This window comes from Melospiza georgiana, chromosome 3 (genome assembly GCF_028018845.1).
Source record: "Melospiza georgiana isolate bMelGeo1 chromosome 3, bMelGeo1.pri, whole genome shotgun sequence".
NCBI classification, from domain to species: Eukaryota; Metazoa; Chordata; class Aves; order Passeriformes; family Passerellidae; genus Melospiza; species Melospiza georgiana.
The window spans coordinates 2,802,732-2,826,404 of record NC_080432.1 but is presented as its reverse complement, the minus strand read 5'-3'; the positions used below and the strand labels follow the sequence as shown (position 1 = coordinate 2,826,404).

Below are 23,673 nucleotides of genomic sequence, written 5' to 3'. Positions count from 1 at the left end.
GGTGCCCCGGGAGCGTCCTCAGCCCCTCCCCACAGCCCTGCCTGAGGTCTCCGGGCCGCGCTGCCTCTCCCGGTGGCTGCGGGGGGGTCCCAGGGCCGGATAAAGGGGTTCGGGGGGTTCCGGAGTTAATGCAAGGAGCGTGCAGGGACTGGGGGAGGTGGGATGAGGGGTCCCTCTATCCGGGAAATGGGGTTCCCTGTGTCAGGGGAATGGCGTCATGGCGAGGGGAGACCCCGGGATGGCGGGGAAATGGTTCAGGGGCTCCCGGTGTTGAAGAAAGGCGGGAATGGGGGTCCGGAGGGGCTCGGTGTGCGATATCTGGGGGTCTGGGAGCGGCAGACCCAGGCTGGGGTTGCAGAAGGGGCTCAGGAGGTCCCCGGTGTTGGAGAATGAGGGAATTGGGGTCTGGGAAAGGCGGGGTGGGAGTGTGGGGGATCCCAGGGCCGAGCAAAAGGGGCGCTGGGGGGCTGAGGCAGAGGAGGCGCTCCAGGGGTCCGGGTTGGGGTCTGAGAAACGTGGGATGGGAGTGTGGGGGATCCCACAGGAAAAGGGGGGCTGGGGGGGCTGAGGCAGAGGAGGGGCTCCAGGGGTCCCTGGGGGTGGGAAATGGAGGATCAGGGGGCTGGAAAGGCAGGAAGGGACATCCACAGGGTCCCAGGGTAAGGAAAAGGTGGGGCTTGGAGGATGAGAGGGTGGAAAAGCGTTACAGGAGAACATTGGTGCAGAATTGGGGGTGCGTGGGGGGTTCTTTGTGGGGTCTCTGTGTCCCAGGCAGGGCAGGAGCAGTGGGAATGTCCCTTGGACACCTTTAGGGACAGGTTGTCCTGTCAGTGCTTGGGGCCATCTCCGGCTGTGTGTTTGAGGGGAGACACCTCCAGCACGGGGTGTGGGTGCTGGGGACACCCAGGGGAGGTGGCAGGGCCACGTGTGGGTGCTGAAGACACTGAAGGGAGGTGGCAGGGCCGGGTGTGGGTGACACTGAAGGGACATGTTAGGGCTGTGTGTTGGGTGCTGGGGACACCCAGGGGAGGTGGCAGAGCTGTGTATTGGGTGCTGGGACACACAGGGGACATGGCAGAGCTGATTGTGGGTGCTGGGGACACTTAGGGGATGTGTCAGGGCCAGATGTCGATGACACTGAGGGGATGTGGCAGGGCCAGGTGTGGGTGTTGGGGACACTGAGAGGATGTGGCAGGGCCAGGTGTGGGTGTTGGGGACACTGAGAGGATGTGGCAGGGCCAGGTGTGGCTGCTGGGGACACCCAGGGGATGCAGCAGGGCTGTGTGTTGGTGCTGGGGACACCCAGGGGTGGTGGCAGGCCAGGTGTGGCTGCTGGGTTCAGTGCTTGTGTCACTGCTGGGGCAGAGCTGGAGCTGAGCTCCCCCTGTGCCAATCTCCAGCTTCTGGGAACTCTCCAGAGGAGGATTTGAGTTGGGGAAAGGGTCTGGAGGGACCAAATGAGCAGTGACCAAGGACACTGGGTTTGTCCAGGAGGGGACAAAGATCAGATGTTGGGGATGCAGAAAGAGGGGGTTGACTGAAGAGTTTAAAAATGATTTATTGCAAAATCAGTCATGGAAGAGTGAGACTGTGAGGCTGTTACATCCAAACCCATCACATCAGAAACCATAATTCTAGTTACAATGCCTTTTGTAAGGCATTTATTATCCACATTTCTGATTTTTTATCCAATCAGCTGCTTCCACAAAGTTCATTAGCATCTTCATAACCAATTGCTAATGGCTACATTTTACATGATTTACCCCAATTTATCATTTTCTGTCCATAGAAAAAGATAAATATCATATCTATCATTATAGATATCAGAAATATCTATCTATCATTTCTGTCACATAACTACAGAAACTTACTCCTGTATCTTCTACTTTTTATCAAGTCTACAACAAGTTCTATTGTTAAATTTGAATTGTTTTCTGCTACCTTGCTTAGCAGAAAGAGGGGGTGGACTGAAGAGTTTAAAAGATGATTTATTGCAAAATCAGTCATGGAAGGGTGGGACTGTGAGGTTCTTACATCCAAACCCATCACATCAGAAACCATTATAATTCTAGTTATAATGCCTTTTATAAGGCATTTATTATCCACATTTCTGATTTCTTATATAAGGCTTTTTATAAGACTTTTATAAAGCTTTAGTTATCCAGATTTCTGATTTCTGATTCATTAGCATCTTCATAACCAATTGCTACATTTTACATGATTTACCCCAATTTATCTTTTTCTATCCGTGGAAAAAGATAAATATAATATCTGTCATTATAGATATCATAAATATCATTTATTTCCATCATATAACTACAGAAACTTACTGCTGTATCTTCTACTTTTTATCAACTCTTCAACAAGTTCTATTGTTAAATTTGATTTTTTTTCTGCTATCCTGCTTAGCATATTTGTTCACTTATATGAAGCCTATATCTACTTGCTTAAAACATATTTCTGCTTAAACTACAAATCTTTATTCTTATTTTAGGTCTGTTTCGCTACTCTAAAGCTTTAAATCTTGTCCAAGGCCTTAAATCAAACTCTGTGTCCATATCTGAGCCTCAGAGCTCCCCAGGGCTGCAGCTTCTCCTGAGGGACAGCTCCAATTTCTGTTCCCTGGGACAGGGACAGGGGCCAGCAGTGGCTGGGGCTGTGCCAGGTTTGGGTTGGAGATCAGGGAAAGGAGGATGAGGGGCACTGGAACAGCTCCCCAGGGAATGGTGACGTTGCCAAGGCTGCCAGAGCTCCAGGAGAGTTTGGGCAATGCTCCCAGGGGGGATTATTGAGGTGTCTGTGCAGGACCAGGGCTTGGACTGGATGATCCTTGTGGGTCCCTTCCAGCTCAGGATATTCCATAATTCTGGGAATTTTGTTGAAATTTCCCTGATATTGGAAACAAAGAGCTTCAGTTTTGCCTCTGAGGGGATTGAGAATTTGGGCTCCCCATTTCTGACAGGACACCCTTGACCGAGAGCTCAGGGTCTGGTGAATTTCTTTGCTGAGCTGCAGGAAATATGGGCAATACAAATAACAAATCTGGTGTACAGTGGGAAATAAAGGTGTGATTTTAGGGAAACAAATCTGCATTTGCACATGGACTCTTAAAGGTATTTTCAGTGCAAACTTTAGTGTAATTTTTTCAGAATTTGTTAATTATTTTTTATTGGACATATCAACGATAGAGCTATTTGTTATGGAAGGGAACCTTAAAGCTCATCCAGTTCTACCCCCTGCCATGGGCAGGGACACATCCCACTGTCCCAGGCTGCTCCAAGCCCTGTCCAACCTGGCCTTGGGCACTTCCAGGGATCCAGGGGCAGCCACAGCTTCTCTGGGCACCCTGTGCCAGGGCTTCACCACCCTCACAGCCAAGAATTCCTTCCCAATATCCATCCATCCCTGCCCTGTGGCAGTGTGCAGCCATTCCCTGTGTCCTGTCCCTCCATCCCTTGACCCCAGTCCCTCTCCAGCTCTCCTGGAGCCCCTTTAGGCACTCTCAGGTCACCCTGGATCCTTCTCTTCTCCAGGTGAGCACCCCCAGCTCTCCCAGCCTGGCTCCAGAGCTTTGTCCTTCCTGTGCCCCCCAGACCATCTCTGGGCACACAACAGGGGCTTGGATGGGAAACTTCATAAATTAAAATTAAAAACATGCTCCTGGCGTAGAATTCATCTTGGAAAAGGGATTAGTAATGGATCTTTTCCAGATCATAGAATATCTGAGTGAAGGAGTTGTCCAGCCCTGGCACAGCTGCCCGGAGCAGTGAGGATTCCCCATCTCTGGAGGGATTTAAAATCCATGTGGATGTGGCATTTGGGGACATGGCTCAGTGGTGGCCTTGGCAGTGCTGAGGGATGCTTGGACCTGATCTCAGAGATATTTTCCAACCTCAGTGATTCTGTGATTCCCTAAAGAAATGTGGATTTTCTCCACTGGATGGTGCTGCTCTCCCAGAGTTCCATCACTGTCTGTGGCATCATTTTTGAAGCAGCCCAGAAAATGTGTGGTGAATTAGGAGCTGAATCTTGTACCTGCTTTCCTCTCCTACTCTAAAGACATCAGTGAACAAATTTACATTTCTGATAAATTATTGACTAATTAGTGGATTTTGTTGTTTGTTTGGAAAGGAGAGATGATTTTATGTTTTCTGTACACAGCATGGAGCTGTTCCTGGCTTTCTTAAATACTTCTCTAGAGATGAAAGCAAGTTTGTTTGGGGTTTTTTCGCCCTATTTAAAAATCAGAGCATGTTAACCTGGCAGAAGCATGAGGATTAATCCCACAGTGTAGCTAAGAAGGTTGCAATGCTTAGATTGGAAGTGCTGGGAAAGTAAATGTGTCTTAATTTCAAGTTTGATGCGCTTGTGCTTTGTTACCAACAACCTCCCGGGAGTAAAACATCTCAGGGGCTTGTCCATAGGGAGAAATACTCAGGAAAAACCATAGGATATCACTTCTGAAGCTGTGGTTGAAAAGAAAGGCAGCTGCTCAGCTGGGGAATGTAAGATCTGCTGGAAGCCTTGAACCAGAGTCACTGAGGCTGGAAAAGATCTCCAAGACCACCAAGTCCAAGCATCCCCCAGCACTGCCAAGGCCACCACTGAGCCATGTCCCCCATGTCCCCAAGTGCCACATCCTCAGGGCTCTGAAGTCCCTCCAGGGATGGGGACTCCGCCACTGCCCTGAGCAGCTGTTCCAATGTCTGATCACCTTTTTCATGAAGGATTTTTTCCCTCATGTTCAATCTAAACATCCCCTGGCACAGTTTGAGGCCATTTCCTCTCCTCCTGTCCCTTTTCTCTGGGAGCAGAGCCTGAGCCCCCCCCTGGCTGTCCCCTCCTGTCAGGAGTTGTGCAGAGCCACAAGGTCCCCCCTGAGCCTCCTTTTCTCCAGGCTGAGCCCTGTGGTTCTCCATGGGGCAGCAGGGAATCCCAGTTTATTTGGGAGTTTAAAATCCCAGTTTATTTGGAAGTTTAAAATCACAGACCACACTGCTGGTTCCCCATCTTTTCTTGGCACCACGGGCTGGGCTTGGAGGAGCTGCTGCTCTCAAGGTTTCCTGGTGGGAATAATCACAGAATCCCAGGATGGTTTGGGGTGGAAGGGACCTTAAAGCTCATCCCATTCCACCCCCTGCCATGGACAGGAACACCTCCCACTATCCCAGGCTGCTCCAAACCCCATCCAGCCTGGACTTGGGCACTTGCAGGGATCCAGGAGCAGCCCCAGTCCCTGAGGTTAATAAGTTGTTTCCTGTACAGAAGTGAACCAGGCAAAGGTTGGATTCCCCTCACAGCCCTCGGGCCTTTAACCCAGTTAAAAACTGTTTAGGGACCATTTGGAGCTTCAAAGTTTCGGAAGTGGGATAAAAAAAGGCCCCATCTTGAATTCTGACAGTCTCAGTTCCTTAAAAATGAAACAAAACTGGGCAAAAAATGAGTCAAACATCCCTGTAATATTCAATCCCTCTGGCCCAAATCCCAAATCTTGTCTTTTAGGGAACGATGACTTCCTGATTGCATTGAAAACACCTCGTTGGATTTGGCTTCTCCCTGCCTTGTGTGGCCTTGGGTTAAAAAGTCATTTTTGATCCAGCATTTCCCATGGTGTTTAATGAAGTTTGTGATCTTCCTGTCTCCCATTCTTTGTTTGTCTTGTTTATTTAGGTTCTCTTCCTGCCTGGGCTTAGGTGCACACGTGGAGTGACTGGTTAACTGGGCTGGCTGCTCTTCCTTGATTTCAAGGAAGCTGTTCCTGGTGGGAAAGGCAACATGTGGGTCTGGGAATCTGTCATTTCTATAGGAATCCACATGGGACAAAGGAGCTTTGATTCTTCTTTGGATCTCTTAACTCCTGCAATAATTTCTGGCAGCTTTTCAGTTTCCCCATAAATCATTTTTGAGAAATCCAAAAGCTTAAATCCCATAGTTTTCTGTTCTGTCATTCCCTTTCTCTGATCATTTACATAGATTTTTAATTTGGCTTTTGTTACAAAACCAAATATTAAAATTTCTGGGTTCTGGTTAAAGGGAGTCCTGGAGAATTGATTTTGTTCAGAACTGGGAAAGCAGCTTCATCATTTCCTCCTCTGTAGTCTCCATGTTGAAGCCAGATGTAAAACAAAATTGGAATCAATATGGAATTCACACCTAAATGTTAATCCTTAAAGCTTCCCTGAACTGCAGCTCATCCTGAGGGACAGCAACTTCCACAGCAATCCCACTTTGGCATCTTTCCATTAATAATTAATATTTTCACTGGACTTTTATTGTTGTTGTTGTGTTTTTTCATTTAGTAAAATTAACCCCCAAAATATAATGAGCCTGACATAAGTTCTGGGTGGTGTTTTTTTTACAATGAAGAGCAAAAATTGGACTGATTCAACACCAAGAACTCTCTGGGAATGCCACTAAAGCCTGTTTGAATTTTCCTTTCCTGCTGCAGCCAGGAGAAAGCAGAAGTGGTCTGTGGATCCACGGAACAGCGCTTGGAGCAACGATGACTCCAAATTTGGCCAGAAGATGCTGGAAAAGATGGGCTGGTCCAAAGGAAAGGTAGGATCTAAAGGAGAACAGTGTAGCTGAAGGGTCTAAAACTGCCAAGGGACAGTTTTGATTTATTCTCTTAAGTGCACAGGAAATTTGAGCAGTGATAGATTTCTGCACTTTGTAACAGTCTTGTTTGTGCCTCTCCTGCTTTCCAGTTTCTCTCCATTCTTTGACAATCTGAATTCCCAAGTGAGAGCAGGAATTGGAACATTTAATCAGGTTAAAGGTTTTAAGCTGCCTTTAAACCCTCAATTCTCTCCCTGCTTTTGATACTCTTTAACTCCAGGACCTACTTTAGTCTTTCAGTTTTAAGATTTTTTTTCTGATCTCTTCCTTGAACCTCCAAAATGCCTTGAGCTGTGTCCCTTCCCAGCTCCAGCCAGGACCTGTGGGTGAGGGGGCTGGTTTCTGGCACTAATAAAGACCTCCAGATCAGCACAGACACCTGCAAACTGCAGGTTTAATTCCACAGAGGTGCCTCAGCAAAACTTGGGGCTGCACATCAGGGTGTTTAGTGACAAGAATCCCCACACTACCTTTAATTATTCTTCTAAATTTCCTCTTCCAGATTTTCCTTAAAAGGCATAAAATTAGGATCATTCTCAATTCTGTAAATGCCTTAAAACCTATTTTTGTATTTAAACTGTTGCCTCAGTTATCTCACAATGTTTCCCACTCAAGGTACTGGATCTTCCTGGCCAACAGTTGTACAAGAAGGATTTATGTCTCCATTCCATTACAAACTTGGACAAATGGAACTTTCCCTTGATCAAATTAAGGGGCAAAAGCCCATCTGAGCAGTGAAATTAGGCTGCTTAGCACCAATCCTGTAAATGGGGAATTGGGTTAGGAAAGAATGTGTGGCCAAGTGTCCTGTTTGCTTCCATACTTTTTGGTCAGCAGAAGTTTCAAGGCAAATTTTCCACTCTGTTGACCAAATAAACTCTTTTTTGTTTGTAACAGCAACAGCCTTTTCCAAATAGGCCTCATCCCTGCAAATCTTCCATATCCCAGGGTGTGTCTGCAGGGCTTCTTTCCACTGCAGCACCATAAAAATATTTATTAATTCCAACACATTTGGTGATGATTTGTGACAGATGAGGCAAAAAGCAGATCAATACCAGGAACAAAGTTTTAAACCCAAAGCTTTGCCTTTTAATTTTTTAGCCTTGACCATACAGTTGAGAAAGATAACCCTGCACCTGAATATTGCTGAATATTAAACAACCCCAAAGTTGTTTGCTCCAATATTTTCATCCACTTACGAGGTAGAAGGAGTTGTGAATGCCCTGCTTCTCCCCTGCCTGCTCTCCTTCCATATAAATTTGGTTTGGATTGTGTGCTCTATGTAGATCTGCCTCGTTCCCATTACCCTTCCCAGTGACAGACACATTTTTGGGGTGAGGCAGGTTCTCCTTATGTAGAGTCTTGTTTGAAAACTGTAAACAATTTGGGCTTGCATAGGAATGTCAGGTGGCTTCCTGATTAATCACCCAGCCACTTAATGTTGTTGCTATTTTAGTGTTTATAATGCTTTGCTGGAGGCTTAAGTAGTAAATTTAAAAAAACTTTGTGTGTTGTGTGGTAATGCCTGTGAATGAATTCAGCTACAAGCAGGCAAATTAACAGGAAGTTGTTATTTTTTTTGCTGTATTTCCTTGTGAACTGTCTCACAATCCAGAAGCTCTAATTGCTGCTGTGAAATCCTTACATTTTTACCCTCAAATCTTCCTTAGGGTCTCGGGGCTCAGGAGCAAGGAAATCCAGAACACATCAGGGTTAAGGTGAAAAACGACGTGCTGGGATTGGGAGCTACCATCAATCACGAGGTGAGCACTGCACCCAGGGCAGGGAATGGATCCCATTTCAGCAAAAGCACAATTATTTGAATGGAATATTAGTGAAAACTGTAGTCACAGCTGCTGGTAGCATGTACTAAACAGGATTGTTTAGGATTTCCAAGACAACCCTTTTAATTTCATTTCACTTTGGGGTGACCGTAGGGGCTGTGGTTGGTGTTACCACTCCCACCAACAAGGATTGGATATAGCCAATTAATTTAGTTCTAAGAGTCTTAATACCTGTTTTGTAAAACTTGTGTTAGTCCTGAAGACTTCTGCCTTGTATTCATGTGGGTGATATTTACAGGACAACTGGATTGCTCATCAGGATGACTTCAACCAGCTTCTGGCTGAGCTGAATAACTGCCATGGACAGGGTGAAACAGGTAGGTTCATGCTTGGCTCAGTCAGATGCTGGAAGCTCAGCAGTGTTTCCATTCTGTGTCTTAAAAAAGTTCCTGAGGCCCAGTTTGTGATGCAAATAATATTTTGGATAAGGTTGAAAACTCCTTCCCCAAATCACTGGGAGCCAAAGGATGTGTTGCCATCCATGAGCATGGATTCATGGATCTCAGTGGATCACTTTTGCTCTCAGCACTCAAAGAAAGGCTTTTTCTTGAGGAAAGAAAACATAAAATGTTTAACCTGTTTATTTCATCCAGGATCACAATATTTGGGATGCTTTCCCTGGGCTGTACCTAGAGGAACATTTCCTTCTTTATAAAGCACCCAAAATCTGTCTGAGGGCTCACAATCACTCAGCACTGCAATGTTTTGCCTTCCTTTTGCTGATGGACTGTCACACTTGGCTTCCATGCTCCAGTGGCTTCTTAAATACCTCCTTTTCCTGTCCTTGGAGAGCTGCTCTGTAGCTTTTGCCTCAGAGTTCTACATCTCTGCTTTGAGTGTGGCATAAAGTGATTTTTGTAGCCCTGGTGTTGAGCACACAAGTGGGAAAACTTTCCCAAAAGGGCTATTTTTAAAGTCTTCTATTTTTGAAAAGCTTCTTACAAACTGACCTTGCTTTGTGCAAATGAAGTTAGGAAGTTGTGGTGGGTGTGAGCTTAGGGAAGGAATTGCTTTATCACATGATTTATCATCTCTCCTTTAGTTAAATGCAGTTTAAACTCTGGGTTTGTGTCTGAACACCTCTCTGGAGTGTTGTTAAACCAAAGGCTCCTGTTTGGACACAGCTTGTCCTTGTGCTGCTGGGGCAGAATTGCCAGATTAGTGAATTTAGCAACTCTTCATTCATTCATTCTTAACCGTTGAGCACTGACTTTTCTACGAGAGAAAAATGTAGAAGGAAGAGGAGGAAAACCAGTTAGCAAGGAAGTTTTCTAATCCTGGAGTAATAGGATTAAAGTTTTGAGCCTGATGCCTCAAAACATCTTCTTGAACTTGCTGTGCAAGCTGTCCTTGTGAAATCATGAGGCCACCCAGGACTCAGTGCTGTCACTCAGCTCCTGGAGAGGTAGGAGAGCATTTCATGGGGAAATTCCACAAGTTCCTGTCTCCCTGGAGAACTAAATCCTGCCCAAGTTGCAACTTGAGCCCTGGGAAGATCAGGGAGGTGGAACTGGTGGGAAACCTGCAGATGAGCAGGGAGCCAAAATGACTTGCCCAGGGCCGCAGTGAGTCAGCAGAGGCAGGTTCAGGGAGCAAGGCTTGGCCCTGAGCTCTGCTCCCTTCCCTGGGTCACCTCATGCAAAGTGACCCTTGAGAACTCTAATTTCTCCCTGTTTCACTCAGTTCTTTTGGTTCTTTTAGGAGGTGGGACAAGTTTTCAAACACTGAGAACAAATTTGGGTGCACCTTGGAAATTCCAGGTCAGAGTCACATTCGGTAATTTACAGAAAGGCATCGCTCTGAAACTTGTTTTTTTGGCAATTGTTGAAGCTGGCAAAACTCATCCAGGAAAAGACTCTCCCTGCAGCTGTGCTGCAGGAGCAAATGTAACATTATTGGCCACCCTCCAGTTTCAAACTGCATTAAAAGTCAGCTGAAAAACTTCATTGTTCTTAAAGAACCGGTGCAGTTGCCAGAGCTGGATTGCAATTAGAGGTTGGAAAGGAAGGGCCCCGTGGGGGTTGATGCCAACATTCAGATACCCTCAGTGTCTGTAGCTTTAGCTGTCCTTTCCTTTTTTTTTTTTTCCCTAGCTGGGCACTGAGTCAGGGCAGGTTTAGATTAGATTAAATATTAGGAAGAAATTAATCTGCTGGTGGTGAGGCCCTGACACAGGTTGCCCAGAGGAGCTGTGGATCCCTGGAAGTGTCAGAGGACAGGGCTTGGAGCAACCTGAGATAGTGGGAGGGAGTTGGGACTCCATGATCTTTTTCCACCCAAACCACTCTATAATTCCTGGCTTTTTTGCCGGGATCCTCTGTGATGGTGACTGTCCCTTTCCCATGGATAAAAAGTGGGAACAGGACCCTGCAGTGCTTTGGTACATGCACTTCGATCACATTTCCTGCAGAAATGCCACTTTGGTGGCTTTATTGCCCCCACTAAATTGCTTTAAAAAGCACATTAATACTCCTGCAGCACTTGCTCAGTTTGTCAGAGGATTTTCCAGTCCCTGGAAGACACAGGGATGTATTTCCCTGCCCACTGCAAGTGCCAGCACGTTCTGTAGTGAAGTTCCTCCCTGCAGGCAGCAGGCGGTGCTGCTGCCCCTTTCCCTGTAGGAATAACGTGGAGGAGGAAAGCTCTGTGGAAACCTTTTGCTGTGTAATGCTCCTTTTGCTACCAGGAGATTGGAAACCAGGCTCAGAGTGCCGCATGGCTGTCAGGATATTTTAGTTGTGATCCTTGCTTTTCCCACAGACCCTTTTTATTGAGGATTTTTTTGTTACAAACTGGATTTGCTGGTCCTTTCTCTTCCCATTATTGTGGGAGAGTGGGTTTCAGCCTGCTGGCCCTCACCTCTCCCACTGCAAGCTGGGGATTTTAGTTTTAGTTCAGGGATTTATCAGGTGGCACTGCCTTTCAAACAGGGAAATGCTGGAGTTCCAGTGTCAGAAAAGCTTGGGCAGCAGAGCTTTCCAGGGTGGGATCATGTGAAAAAGGTGACTCAGCTTGGCCCTCAGGGTATGGGTTGATTTCCCTACCCATCCCACAGGCAGGAAAAAAACCACCTCACCATAGTAACCCTCTGTGGAGTTACAGAGCAGAGACTCCTGTGGTGCCTCTTTTCAGGACTAGTAAGGCAGTAATTAACTGTACAACAGGTTAGTTCTCTCTTTCTGGCAATGTTTTGTAAATTAGCAGGTTCTGTGGCTGCAAAGAGAACATTTGTACCCCCAAAATAACCTGCCACAGCTGAGGAACGTGATCTCTGTGCTGTTTAATAGTGAGCTTAATCCTTCACGTGGCCTTAACCTGCTCACAGTCTCCCAGAGTAGTGCTGAGTGACTCTGGGACTGAGCCAGCCCCAGAAACCATTCCTAGAGGACAGTTTAGATGCAGTCCCTCTTCTGGAAGCCTGGAAAATGAGATAATAGGGATGTGGCAATTTGTTCTAGCTGGCCTTAGGGACAGAAAAACTTTGTCACCATTCAGTTTCCTTACACAGATGCATCAGCTTATGTCCAAATAAAGGTATTTTGTGTAGGGGTAGAAATTAAAATCCTGTGCTTCCCCCCTTTTTATTTCTGCTCAGTCAATATTTCTAATGTTTCTTACATCTTTCTCAGACTCTGCTGGAGGTACTCTATGAAAAACAGCACTATTATTATTTTCATACCACAGAGATGGATTTTCCTTTGACCTGGAGTACCTGTATCTGCCTTTTCAAATTACATTTATTGGAAATGGGAAAGAAAGGGGATGGGGCAAAAAAAATCAAGCATTGACATATTTCAGACAAAACTTAGAGTGCTTTCTTCAGTAATACTTTATGATATGTTGTTGACTGGATTTTGAGAGAGGGCATAGGGTGGACTTGATGATCTTTGGGGTCTCTTCCAACCTCATTATTCTTTGATTCTGTGAGAAAGTAAATTACACTGATGTTTGAATTTAGTGCTTAAGAGCCTCTAACAGAACTGGACCTTCTTTGCTTGGGTTTTGGTTTTTTTTTAGAGTCCTCAGTGAAAAAGCAGAAAAAGACATTCAGCCTCGAAGAAAAATCCAAATCTTCCAAGAAACGTGTCCATTATATGAAGTTTGCCAAAGGTAAGAGGAGTTTTGTTGTTTCATAAGCCCTGGCCAAGATTAGAACAAACCCTGCTCAAGGTGATCTGTTGCCTTGTGCAGTCTAAATTTGGCAAGTAAAACCTGGGTTTAGAAACACTCCCCTGCAGCTACTTGCTTAAAGCTCTAATGTTGCTGTTCCTCTTTATTTTGGGCAATTTTGGGTGGCCTTAGGCTGCTGATGTTGGGAATAAAACAATTCCCTAGTGAAGGAACTGAATAAAGGAGCAGCAAATATTCCAAGTGGGCAGGGATGGGAGCAGAAGGCAAAGGTGAGATGGGAGTGACTTGGGCATCTGTGTGGCACTAACCCTGCAATCCCCAGTAACCCCTGCTCAGAGATCATGTGGATGGGATCAGGGATCAGATTAAACCTGCGTGAAGGAAGAGGAAAGCCCTCTTACATCGACCAGGTACTTCATGGGATAAATTAGGGCAGCCAGAAAAACTGTCAAGAATTTGTAGAGTTTAGTAATTTTTTTTTTTCTTAGAGTGATGAGATTATTTCAGTCAGCCCAGGTTCTGGCCCTTGACAGTTTTGAGTCCTTTCCCTTTTGCTCTGTTCCCCTTTCACACGGTGTGTTCCCATTTCAGGGCATGGATAGGATCAGTTTCCACTAATGGCTGATTTATTAAACTGAAAGCCCTGTGTAATGTTTTCTGACAGCAAATGCCTCTGCTAAAACAGAGCTAATTGATACCTGAATGGAGGCCAAATTTTCATATCAGGCTTTGAGATTTTTGGTGAAATAATTCGACCTTGAAGTCCAAGCTGTTAGCATGAGCCTGCCACTTTATGACATTAAACAATTAAATTGGTTCAGGGCTTGCAAGTACAAAGGCCGTGGCCTGTGTGAGTAAAGAGGATTTATTTTGATTTGGATTTAACCTTTTACTAAATATAGAGGAAAAAAAGAACTGTCTTTTGAGCATGTAAAATACAGCTCAAGGCTTTCATATTCACAATATCCCCAAATTATTTGGTCACATTTCCACAAGGCAGCTTCTCATTTGCTTGTACCTTCTGTGGCTGACACAGGGAAATTGTCCTTTTTCAGGGAAAGAGGAAAAGTTATTTGAGAAAGGCTCATGGTGTCATGGCCCTTGTTGTTGAATCCAGTCCTGCTTCCTTTCAGACTAAACAAGACAAGCTCACACAAAAGGGGGAGAAGGGAACAGCGACGGCACCGAACGCGGCTTCCGCTCCCGGGGCTGGTTTGGAGCCTCTCTGCTGGAGGAACAGCCACCCCTGGGTCTGGGAAATACACCCCAAGCTCAGATTAAATCAGCTGCTTTTCCAGTAGCTGCTCCCCTGCGATGCTGCAGGAGATTGGGGCTGTGAGCTGAGCTGGTTTTCTGTTAGAGGAAAAATGGGGGATACGTTCAGGGGGAGGCACAGAAAGGAAACATAGCTTGAAAATGGGAGCAGGAGGAGTTTAGGTGTCACATTCCAAGCCTTGGCCAAGAGAAAGCTGAGAGCAGCCCCAGTCACTTCCAGCTTGCTGGGACAAGGCCCTTTTGAGGCAGTGCAGTGAGGCAGCAGGAAGCTGGGGAACACTTGCTCCTCTAAGCTGATGTGTCTCTTTACCCTCCAGGGACAGTTAAGGATCCCAGAAAAAAGAAGTCAGATTTGGGAATTTTTTTTTTTTTTGTGTATTTTTTGTTGTTGTTGTTTTTGTTTTGTTTTGGGTTTTTTTGGCCATTACAAGATTCATTTTGAGGTCACTGATTTTCAAGTGATTGAGACCCCAGCAGAGTCTTAACAAGTTGACCTGTCTGGGTTAATTTTCTTTAACTTTTGCTGACCTTTTCCAAAAGAATTTTCTGACAGAGTCAGTGGACAACTCAACAACTCATGCACTGTGCAATTGGCTAAATCTTTGCATCTCTCAATCACATCACCCTCTCCTTGCTCCATGTCTGATATCCAGCTCACCACAATCAAATGGCAATAATGGCCCTCCTGGAAATCTTTGCTTCACCCTTGAAACACTTTTGAGTTGAAATAACAGAGTGGGTGGCAGAGGTGGAGGTTTTGCTTTTCAGGAGCAACATCAGAAATCAGAGAAAAGTCCCCACTGAGTAAAAATGGATTTTTTTTTTCATTGGATTGAGAAGTTGTAACTCCCTAATTCTGTCAGAAATGGGGAATCCTCATGAGAATTCAAAGATCCCAATGCATACACACATTTTCTCTTGTGTACCTTCATTTAGTGGCCTTGGCATAGAACCACAGCATGATTTGGGTCTGCAGGGACCTTACAGTTCATCTAATTCCACCCCCCTGCCATGGCAGGGACACCTTCCACTATCCCAGGTTACTCCAAGCCCCATCCAACCTGGACTTCCTGATTTTTGTTTATGTCCAAGAGCAGTTCCTCTCTGTCTGTGGGTCACACTGTTACCAAAATGCATCCTCAGGTATGAAGGTTTTGGGGTTTTTCCCTCTCTTTCCCCCTTCCAGGTAAGGATCTCTCATCTCGCACTGAACAGGACCTGTCCTGCATTTTTGGGAGAAGGCAGAAGAGTGCCAAGACCCAGGTAAACAAGAATCTTCACCTTTCTCTTATTTCCTTGTTTATTATCCCAATAACAAAATGTCCAAATGTCTTATGCCAATTTGTTTTTTCTACTTGAAGTGCTGTGCTTGAATACTAAGGAAATAAGAGTAAATTTAATCCCTGTTTTTGTGGATTATCATGATATAAGTTCTTTGGAGGTGGAGAACTCCAGTATTTTAATTTTTTAGTTGGAAATATACATCACAAAGAAGAATTTTGCTTGACCTGAAAGTCAAAGGTTGGACTTGATGCTCTCAGAGGTCTTTTCTGACCTAAATGATTTTGTGAAAGATCCATGAATCTCCAAAATAAAATTTGACATTCAGTAGCAACTGGGAAATCTCCACAAACTGCTCTTTTTTTCACAAAAATTGGGAAAGGCTGAGTAGCTGCAAAAGATTCAGAAGTGGCCTGAAAAGTGATAAATATTTGATTAGAAGACCTTTCCCCTGACTTTGGATAATGAGATCCAAGTTTGGACCAGTTTTTATTTTATTTATGTGTTAATTAGCATTTTCACTTGTAGAGCACAGACCAGCTCTATCAGTGAATAAAATAACTGTGACATGACCAACATATCCAGAAAAATTCTTTGGAAAAAATAACATCTGGAAAAGCACAAATGAATATATTGCAGGAATTACCCAGTTGGTTCCAAGTTCTTGGAAGTCTCTGGTTTTAAGGGAAAGATGGGGCTTGAAATGGAGTGGAAATTTCTGGAATACCCTGTAGTGTGTGACACCTTGCTGCTTGTGCTCTTGGAAGTTGTTGTGGAACTTCACTGCAGGTCACTGGGAGCTGAAATAAGGATTTGGGAATTTGTCTGTGAGAGCTGTTGGAGCTGGGATTTAAAGGGACAAACTGGGATTTAAAGCAGCTCAGCACTGCTGGGGTTGAGGGAGCAGATTTTGCCCACTCACGAGTTGTCTCAAGTAGTTGGTATCGTTTTCTCTCTATGTTCTACATCTTTTGAAATTCAGAGTTGGAAAGTTGCTTCTTCTGGGACTTTTTCCTGCAGATCATTTGCTCTTTTGTGGATAAACACTGCAATTCACATGGATTTTATGAAGGGTGTCTAAGCTTGTGCATGTTTTTGCCAATCCCTTGACAGATGCAGTGGTTGGCTGTGCAGATTTCCTGAAATGGTTCAACATTCTGGCAGAAAAGTCACAGACTGTTCCCTCCTTAGCACCCAAATTTCCTCATGCAAATCCAGGCAGGAGGGCACAGAATTTGGAGCTGCATTGTTGTCTTCTGGGGAGGAAGCCAGAGGCAGCACAATTGCTTCCCCCAGCTCCCCCTTCTCCTTCTCTTCATGGATCAGAGATCTGTGGAGTTTGCACAGAACAGAAATGCATTGCTCAGGCCCTCCAGCTCTGAGCAGTTTCATTGCACTGTGCCCATGAACTCTTATGATCCCTTCCCATCATGTGCTGGGGCCTGCTCCTTAAGGTGGCACAGAGGGAAGTGCCCTGTGAGGCTTTGCAGGAATTCTCTGTTTGCCTGCTGGTTTGAAATTCCTGAGGAATTTCCTTCCTGCAGGAAGGTGCTGCCATTCTCCTGGAATTGAGTTGTTCCTACATGGAGATGAGGTAGGAAGGGCCCTGATGCCCTGCAGGTTTCCTGCAGGTTGTGGTGGGCTCCAGTTCCCTTCAAATTTCAGCTCCTACAACCCTGGGCTGCTTTCCCTGGTGACAGGATAAGGATTTCCACTCTTCCAGAGGAGCCAGAGCTGCTCCTATCCATGAATCTGATTGCAGGCTCCCAGCTGTGGGTGCAGTGGAGATGATCCATGGAAGTTCCCCTGTTGATCCTGGAAAAGCTGGAGCAGTGGCCACAGGAATCTCATGGATTTAAAATGACCAAGTGCTGGTGCTGCATCTGGATCAGGGCAACCCCTGGGATCAATCCAGGCTGGGGATGAAGGGATGGGGCAGCCCTGGAAGAAGGACTTGGGGTGCTGGTGGTGAGAGCTGGACATGACCCAGCCCAGAAACCCCTGGAGCTGTTGGAGAGAGTCCAGAGGAGGCACCAGGATGATGAGAGGGATGGAGCAGCTCTGCTGTGGGAAAGGCTGAGGGAATTGGGATTGTTCAGCCTGGAGAAGAGAAGCTTTGGGGTGAGCTAATTGTGTCCCCTCAGTACCTGAAAGGAGCTACAAGAAAGATGGAGAGAGACCATTTACAAGGACCTGGAGGGACAGGATACAGGGAATGGCTTCAAACTTACATAAGACTGAGTTGGATGGGATATTGTGGAGAAATTCTTCTCTGCAAGGGTGGGGAGGCCCTGGCACAGGGGGCCCAGAGAAGCTGTGACTGTCCCTGGATCCCTGGAAGTGTCCAAGGCCAGGTAGGATGGGGCTTGGAGCAACCTGGGATGGTGGAAGATGTCCCTGCCCATGGCAGAGGGTGGATCTGGATGATCTCCAAGGTCCCACCCAACCCAACCCATTCCATGATTTTATAGCTTGAAGTTCTGTCTCTGAGCCTCTTTCTGAGGCACCATCTCCCTCCTCTGTTCTCAGAGATGCAGTTTCAGCACACATTTGATGTGCACTGAATGACCCCAACAGAGCTACCATTCCACTCTTGATCTTTTGACAGAGATTTTCTGAAAATCTCTTGACAGATATTTTCATCTTAATTCTTTTTCCCCTATTTCTATTTGTTTCAGTCTGGGATCACAAAAACTTGAGTGTAACTTTGCGGGAAGATGCAGAAGCTGCTTTTTACAGAATTACAGAATTGCTGAGACTGGAGGAGACCTGGAGGTCTCCAGAGGAGTCACCTGCTCAGAGCAGGATCAGCCATGGCAACTTTTTCAGGAGTTTGTTCAGACTTTTGATTATCAGCCTTCCCTGAAGCCTCCAGTTTAAACCCATGACAAAATTTCAGTGGGTGGATAAAAGAGGTCACTTAAGGGGCAGAAGAGATCATGGAATCATGGAATTGTTAAGGCTGGAAAAGACCTTTACAATCCTCAGTTCCGAGCCTGTTCACCACTTTGCTGTGTCTTCAGGTGCTATAGCCATGTGTTTCTTGAACACTTCCAGGGATGGTGACTCTTCCACTTTACTGAGCAGCCAGTTCCAGTGCTAGACAACCCTTTCCATTAAGAAATTTTTCCTAACTCCAATCTAAGCCTCCCCACTGTTGCACTAGGTCTGGCTGGTTGGCTGCTGTCACACCAAACTGCCTTTAGAGGTTAGGAAAAGAGAAGAAAAAGCAAAACAGAGGGAATTCCATCTGTGCTTATGCCCCAAGGGGAACTAGTGGGAGAACTCAAGGCTCAGTGATGGTCTCTGGACCAGCAGGATAATCCTGGCTCTTCTGAAGAAAATCTTGTCAAAAATCTATCACCCCTGAACCGCTGCAGTGATAAACAGGGTCTCAGCAAATGAGATGTCATTGTTCCAGTCATTCCTGTCTACTCTTTTCAGTGTGGTCAATAGCAATCCTTCTATGATCTTGACTGTGCAAGCAGCCTTTGGCAGGAGATGCTCTGTGTGAGCTGAGTCTGAGCTCTCTGAGCTGTGGGGCTGATCTCAGACTCCCTTTTTATCTGTCTCAGTGGCCAAGGATTGGTCTGGTAATGGATCATTTCTCTGGTTCCACACCAGCTCTGCAGCAGTGAGTGGGGAATGCTGAAACTTGGATTATCTACCTTATCAAAGGAAGAGGGAGTTGGCCAGAGGACTGTAAAGATTGCAAAAGAGGGGAATTGCAAAGGATGTGGAAGGAAATGCTGTTTGCCCCTGAGGGTCAGAAGAGTTTCTCTAGAAGTATTAAAACTACAGTGCTGTTGTTTTGATGGTTCTGGGATATGTGTTACTAATCAGAGGCAATTGCAACCTTTAATTCTCCTGAATGTTCAATGTAACAGTCCTTTTTTTAAAAATTATTTTTGATAAATCATGTGTCCAACTCAAACCTCCTTAATAAACTACACAGGGACCTTTGTTTAAAACAGAAAAAAAAATACAAGTCAAAAAAACGAGGTGGGGAAGAAAACAATGGCTGGGCTTCAGAGTGGACCTAAATTGAAAACGTCTGCAGTTTTTCCCAGGGAGAGCAAGTGATCGAAAATATTGAATTGTAATTATGATGCTCTCTGGAGACCTGCAGTGAGGACCTGTTTTGCAGGCTAAGATCTGCCAGACTTGTTTTTTTGCCACCACTTTTCCCCGTGATTTTCTCACTTGCTTAGGAACAACTGGGAGCTGGGGAGACAGAAAAACAAATTCCATTAGTTCCTATCTGGTTGAACTTCCTGGAACCCCCACTATTTTTTTTTTCTTCTCAGAATTTCCTTCCTCCATCCAGCTGTGTTTCCTGATGGAGCCTTATCACTGGAGAAAATGCTCCTGAGTGAAGCTGAGGATTTGGGAATGAGTTGCAGACGGTCCCAACTTGGTTGCTGAACAACATGATTCTGGCACTGATTTCACTCTGGGGGCTGGGGGGAGCAGCTCTGATTTGCTCAAACCCCTGTTGGAGATGCATAAAAACCTGAGTGTTTTGCATCCATCTCACACATGCATGGCTCAGGCCATTCCATGAGTAATCTGCTTCCTCAAGTTTGTGTAACTTGGATGGAAACCTGCGTAAGTTCCCTTCAGCCACCCAATCCAAGTAGCCCGAAAGTCTCAGGCTTGCAGTGATTTCTTCCTTGTTAGGCATTAGAAATGGAACTGTCCACCCCTGGTGCTTTTTCACTTTTTTTTTTTTTAATCAGGAAATTGTCTTCTGACACATTTTGCAGAACTTCCTCAACTGATTTATATTTCCCAGCACTTATCAGAAAAGCATGTTGGCTAATCTTAAGGGACATAGCTGAAAATCCATTAAAGTCTGGCTTTGCCCTGGGCTCCCTGAAGTTATGGGTGAACTGATACCATTCCTTGCACCTCAACTTTCTCTCTGCAAAATACCAATCATGATATTGGTGTTTGTGGGGTTTCACAATTGTGAGTTTTAGGCAAGTTGCAAGTTAAATTTTTTTTTTTTTTTTACCTGTGACCAAATTTGTTGCAGGGTTAGCACATAAATTAATTTGCTGCACCCTTCTTTGGCAATGCCAGGGAAGGAAAAAAAAAACCTGCAGAAGAGGAAAATGAGTTACAAATTAACACAGATTTTTCAGTGTTCTGCTTTGGAGACCACAGTTAGCATGAGGTATTTGGGACTGAAAAGCAGAACAGAAAAAAAAATACATCAAAAACCTGGAGAGAGTCCAAAAGGATTTAGTAAAATGGGAGACAGGGTTAGAGGGCATGTCCTAGAAGGAGAGAGTGGAGGAACTGGATACGTTCATCTCAGAAAAGAGGCAGAAAAAAGTTGACCTCTCTGCCTATAAATACCTGGGGGTCACGGGGAGGGAGGAGCAGAGGAAGGGAAGGGACAGTAATCAGAGTAGGCAAAAGCCAGGAATGGGACTCGGGGGTGAGAACTTCAATTAGAAAAAGGAAGACTCAGACTTACTCTTGAGCAGGCTTCCTCACAGTGATGTCAGCAGGGCACTGGAGGAGTCTCCTGAGGGAAATCCCAGCGCCTCAGTGAGTGACGCCAAGAAAAAAGATGAGTTTAACACTTTTAGACCCGTTGGGATGGGCAGAGATGGATCAGTTTAAGTAAAAGAGCTCCCAGAAGCTGTTCTGTGAGTGGCTCCAGTACTGAAGTTGGATTCCTGTGGGTAAAGGAGTTGAGCTCATGCAGGAATCCCTGTCCTTGTGCACGTGGATCTCTTGGCCTTCCCTGTTCAGTCATGAAATATTTTAGTCTTAATATCTTTGAAACCTCTGCTGCTTCAACCAGCATGTTTTACTTGCTTCAGAATTTTAGTCCCAAGTGGTAGGACAAGGGGGAGTGGTCTTGAGTTGAGGCAGGGGAGGTTCAGATGAGATATGAGGAAAAATTGTTCCCTGTGAGGGTGGGGAGGCCCTGGCACAGGGTACCCAGAGAAGCTGTAGCTGCCCCTGGATCCCTGGAAGTGTCCAAGGCCAGGCTGGATGGGGCTTGGAGCAGCCTGGGATAGTGGGAAGTGTCCCTACCCATGGAAAAAGGTGGAATGGTTTAAGGTCCCTTCCCACGCAAACCATTCTCTGATTTTTATCAAGGGATTTTTACAGCTTCTGGAGTATTGCAGGAACTTTGGCCTCTGCAGTTCTGCTCTGCGCCCCACCATGGACTCTTAACAGCCAAAAGGGTCAAAAAGAGGAGAAAAAAAACAACTCCAAACCAGATTCTGCCAGCACTGAGCAGTGCAAGTCATTTTCGGGTGCCTGAGGAGCAGCCAGGACAGGCTGGTGACACAAAGTGACAAGGAGGACAACAGGACAGTACAGCTGAAGGGCTAAATCACAGAACCACAGAATGGTTTGGGTTGGATGGAACCTTAGAGCTCATCCAGTTCCAACCTCCTGCACAGGTGGTACAGATAGAGCAAATCTGGCAGCACAGACCAGTGGAAAGCTGATCTAAAGCCCTGTTGCTTTGAGTTGGTAACTTGCAAAATCCTACATAGCAAATCAGAAAATTAATTAGGCTCAAGGTGTTAATTTGGGCCATATATTTAATATTTTTCCATGCAGATGAGAGTGTTTCAGGAACACCAGGAAGAATTTCCTTTACCCAGCATTCTGTCCTAGTTGTGCTTTTGATTAAAAAAAAAGAGGAAGAGCAAAGTATTGATATTTTGTTGCCTATTCTATAAGCACCTTGTTAATCAACTGGAGGATAAATTATTGCTGTCCAGATATCAGGAGAGAGGGAGAGGAGGAGATATCTCCCAATCTGGAATTAACAGTGCTTTTTCCTCCTCTCTTCATTGGAGAAGTCTTGCCTCCACATTTGTTCCTTGGGGGGGTTGTTAAGGAACAGAAACAAAACTGGGGGGAGCTCTTTTTGATTTATCTTCTCTCCTTCCCTTTTGGTCACTTCCAGAGGCTTAAAGAGCCAAGTTGGCTTTAATGTGTTACCATTAGAGACCAGGCATTAGCTGGAATAACCCATCCTGCCTCACAGTGAAAAATATCCCTTGATTGGCTAATTAATCAGTCAAAGGGGAATGACATGGCCCTCTGCTTGAGGGACTCTGCTGCACAGGTAAACAGGTCATTGATAAATGGTTTACCCACAAATTCATATATCAAGAAAACTTAGTCATTTTTTAACTACACTTGGTGTGAAAGCTGTGCTGTGTGTTTCTTGGAGGTGGATTTTTGCTGCCTTTGCTTTTTTTGCATCTTGGAAGCTTTTAGGCTGTGGGAGTTTGTGAGAGGAAAAGGCCAATCAGAACTTTGTCACAATTGGAGTACTTCTGGGTGTTTTTTTTTTTGTTTTTTTTTTTTTTTTTTTTTTTTTTTTTTTTTTTTTTTTTTTCTTTTTGAAAGAAAAAAAAATCAGTAATTTTTTTCCCCTCTCAAAAAGAGGAAATCATTGACATGGCTTTGTGTTGAGATTGAGTGAGTCTGAAATCAGGATGGCTCAGTTGCTTTTGTCATTTAAATATCCTGAGGCTGCTCAGTTGGTCATATCCAGTCCTCAGGCACTGCATGGACAAATAAATATATCCATAAATGGATCTGATGAAATAATTGGGGAAAATCTGTGGTGTAAGAGGCAGATCTGTGTTGGTAAAAGGCTTTAACTGAGCTGATTTCCTATTGACTTTTGACATTTCTGTGCTGGACCTTGTCATCTGTATATTTTATAACACTTTATCCTGCAAAGGTGGTTCTCCAGTGGGATTCTTCACTGAGATTTAGAGAAAAAATGAGGGGAAAAAAAATAAAATTAAAAGGGGAGGAAGGAAATCCAGCTCTAAATTAAATTGCATAAAAATGTGATTTAGAAACACTTTTATCCATGAGGTAAATAGGGTTAAAGCAGTGGAATCGTGTAAGGGACCACAAAACAATGTTTGGCTTAGCTACTTAACTGGGTGCTCAAAACAAATCCTAATTGTGCTTTTTTTCTTGCAATTGTCTCTTTTTTTCCTTTTTTTTTCTTTTTTTAACTGTGTATTATGTGAGAAAGTAACACACCAGTACCTAAGAATATGGGTTTGGCTTCTAGGGAATAAACCTCACCTTATTTTTTGTCCTATGTAATCCCTTCCTCCCAAGCAGCCCTTGCCATGAGCCTGAGCTTTATAGACCAGCTTTGTTTTGTTTTTCCTTTTAAAAATATTTGTCTGATCAAAGAGCTTTCCTTAAAAATAAAAAAAAAATTGAAAAAAAAAATTGCAGTGCAGCAGTTCAAAACAAGGAAAAGTACCTTTTTTTGATCCTATCATAACAGGATTTGTATATGGAAGTGTGAAGTAAGCAGGTGGCTTCCTGTTGATTTTTAAGCCAGGTGGGCAAGTTCTTGATGATGAGTTGTTCTCCCTCCCTGCCCTCTCCTATAAGTAGGAATTTACTTATTCCTGTGTCTGGAGGAGTGGAATTTGGGCTGACAACTTGTGGGGATAATGCTGCTGTGGGAATGAGAAGGAAACAGCAGCTTGGTCTCTCTCAA

General features: G+C 45.0%; 1 protein-coding gene across 1 annotated transcript in view; it reads left to right on the top strand.

Moving 5' to 3' along the window:
* The window catches only part of PINX1 (PIN2 (TERF1) interacting telomerase inhibitor 1), a 60,456-nt gene that overhangs the window by 72 nt on the left and 36,711 nt on the right, over nucleotides 1-23,673 (top strand). The window contains exons 2-6 of the mRNA XM_058020396.1: nucleotides 6,449-6,558; nucleotides 8,289-8,381; nucleotides 8,701-8,779; nucleotides 12,480-12,572; nucleotides 15,055-15,131. Of these exons, the coding sequence (XP_057876379.1) occupies nucleotides 6,449-6,558; nucleotides 8,289-8,381; nucleotides 8,701-8,779; nucleotides 12,480-12,572; nucleotides 15,055-15,131 (452 nt within the window). The remainder of the gene's footprint in view (nucleotides 1-6,448; nucleotides 6,559-8,288; nucleotides 8,382-8,700; nucleotides 8,780-12,479; nucleotides 12,573-15,054; nucleotides 15,132-23,673) is intronic.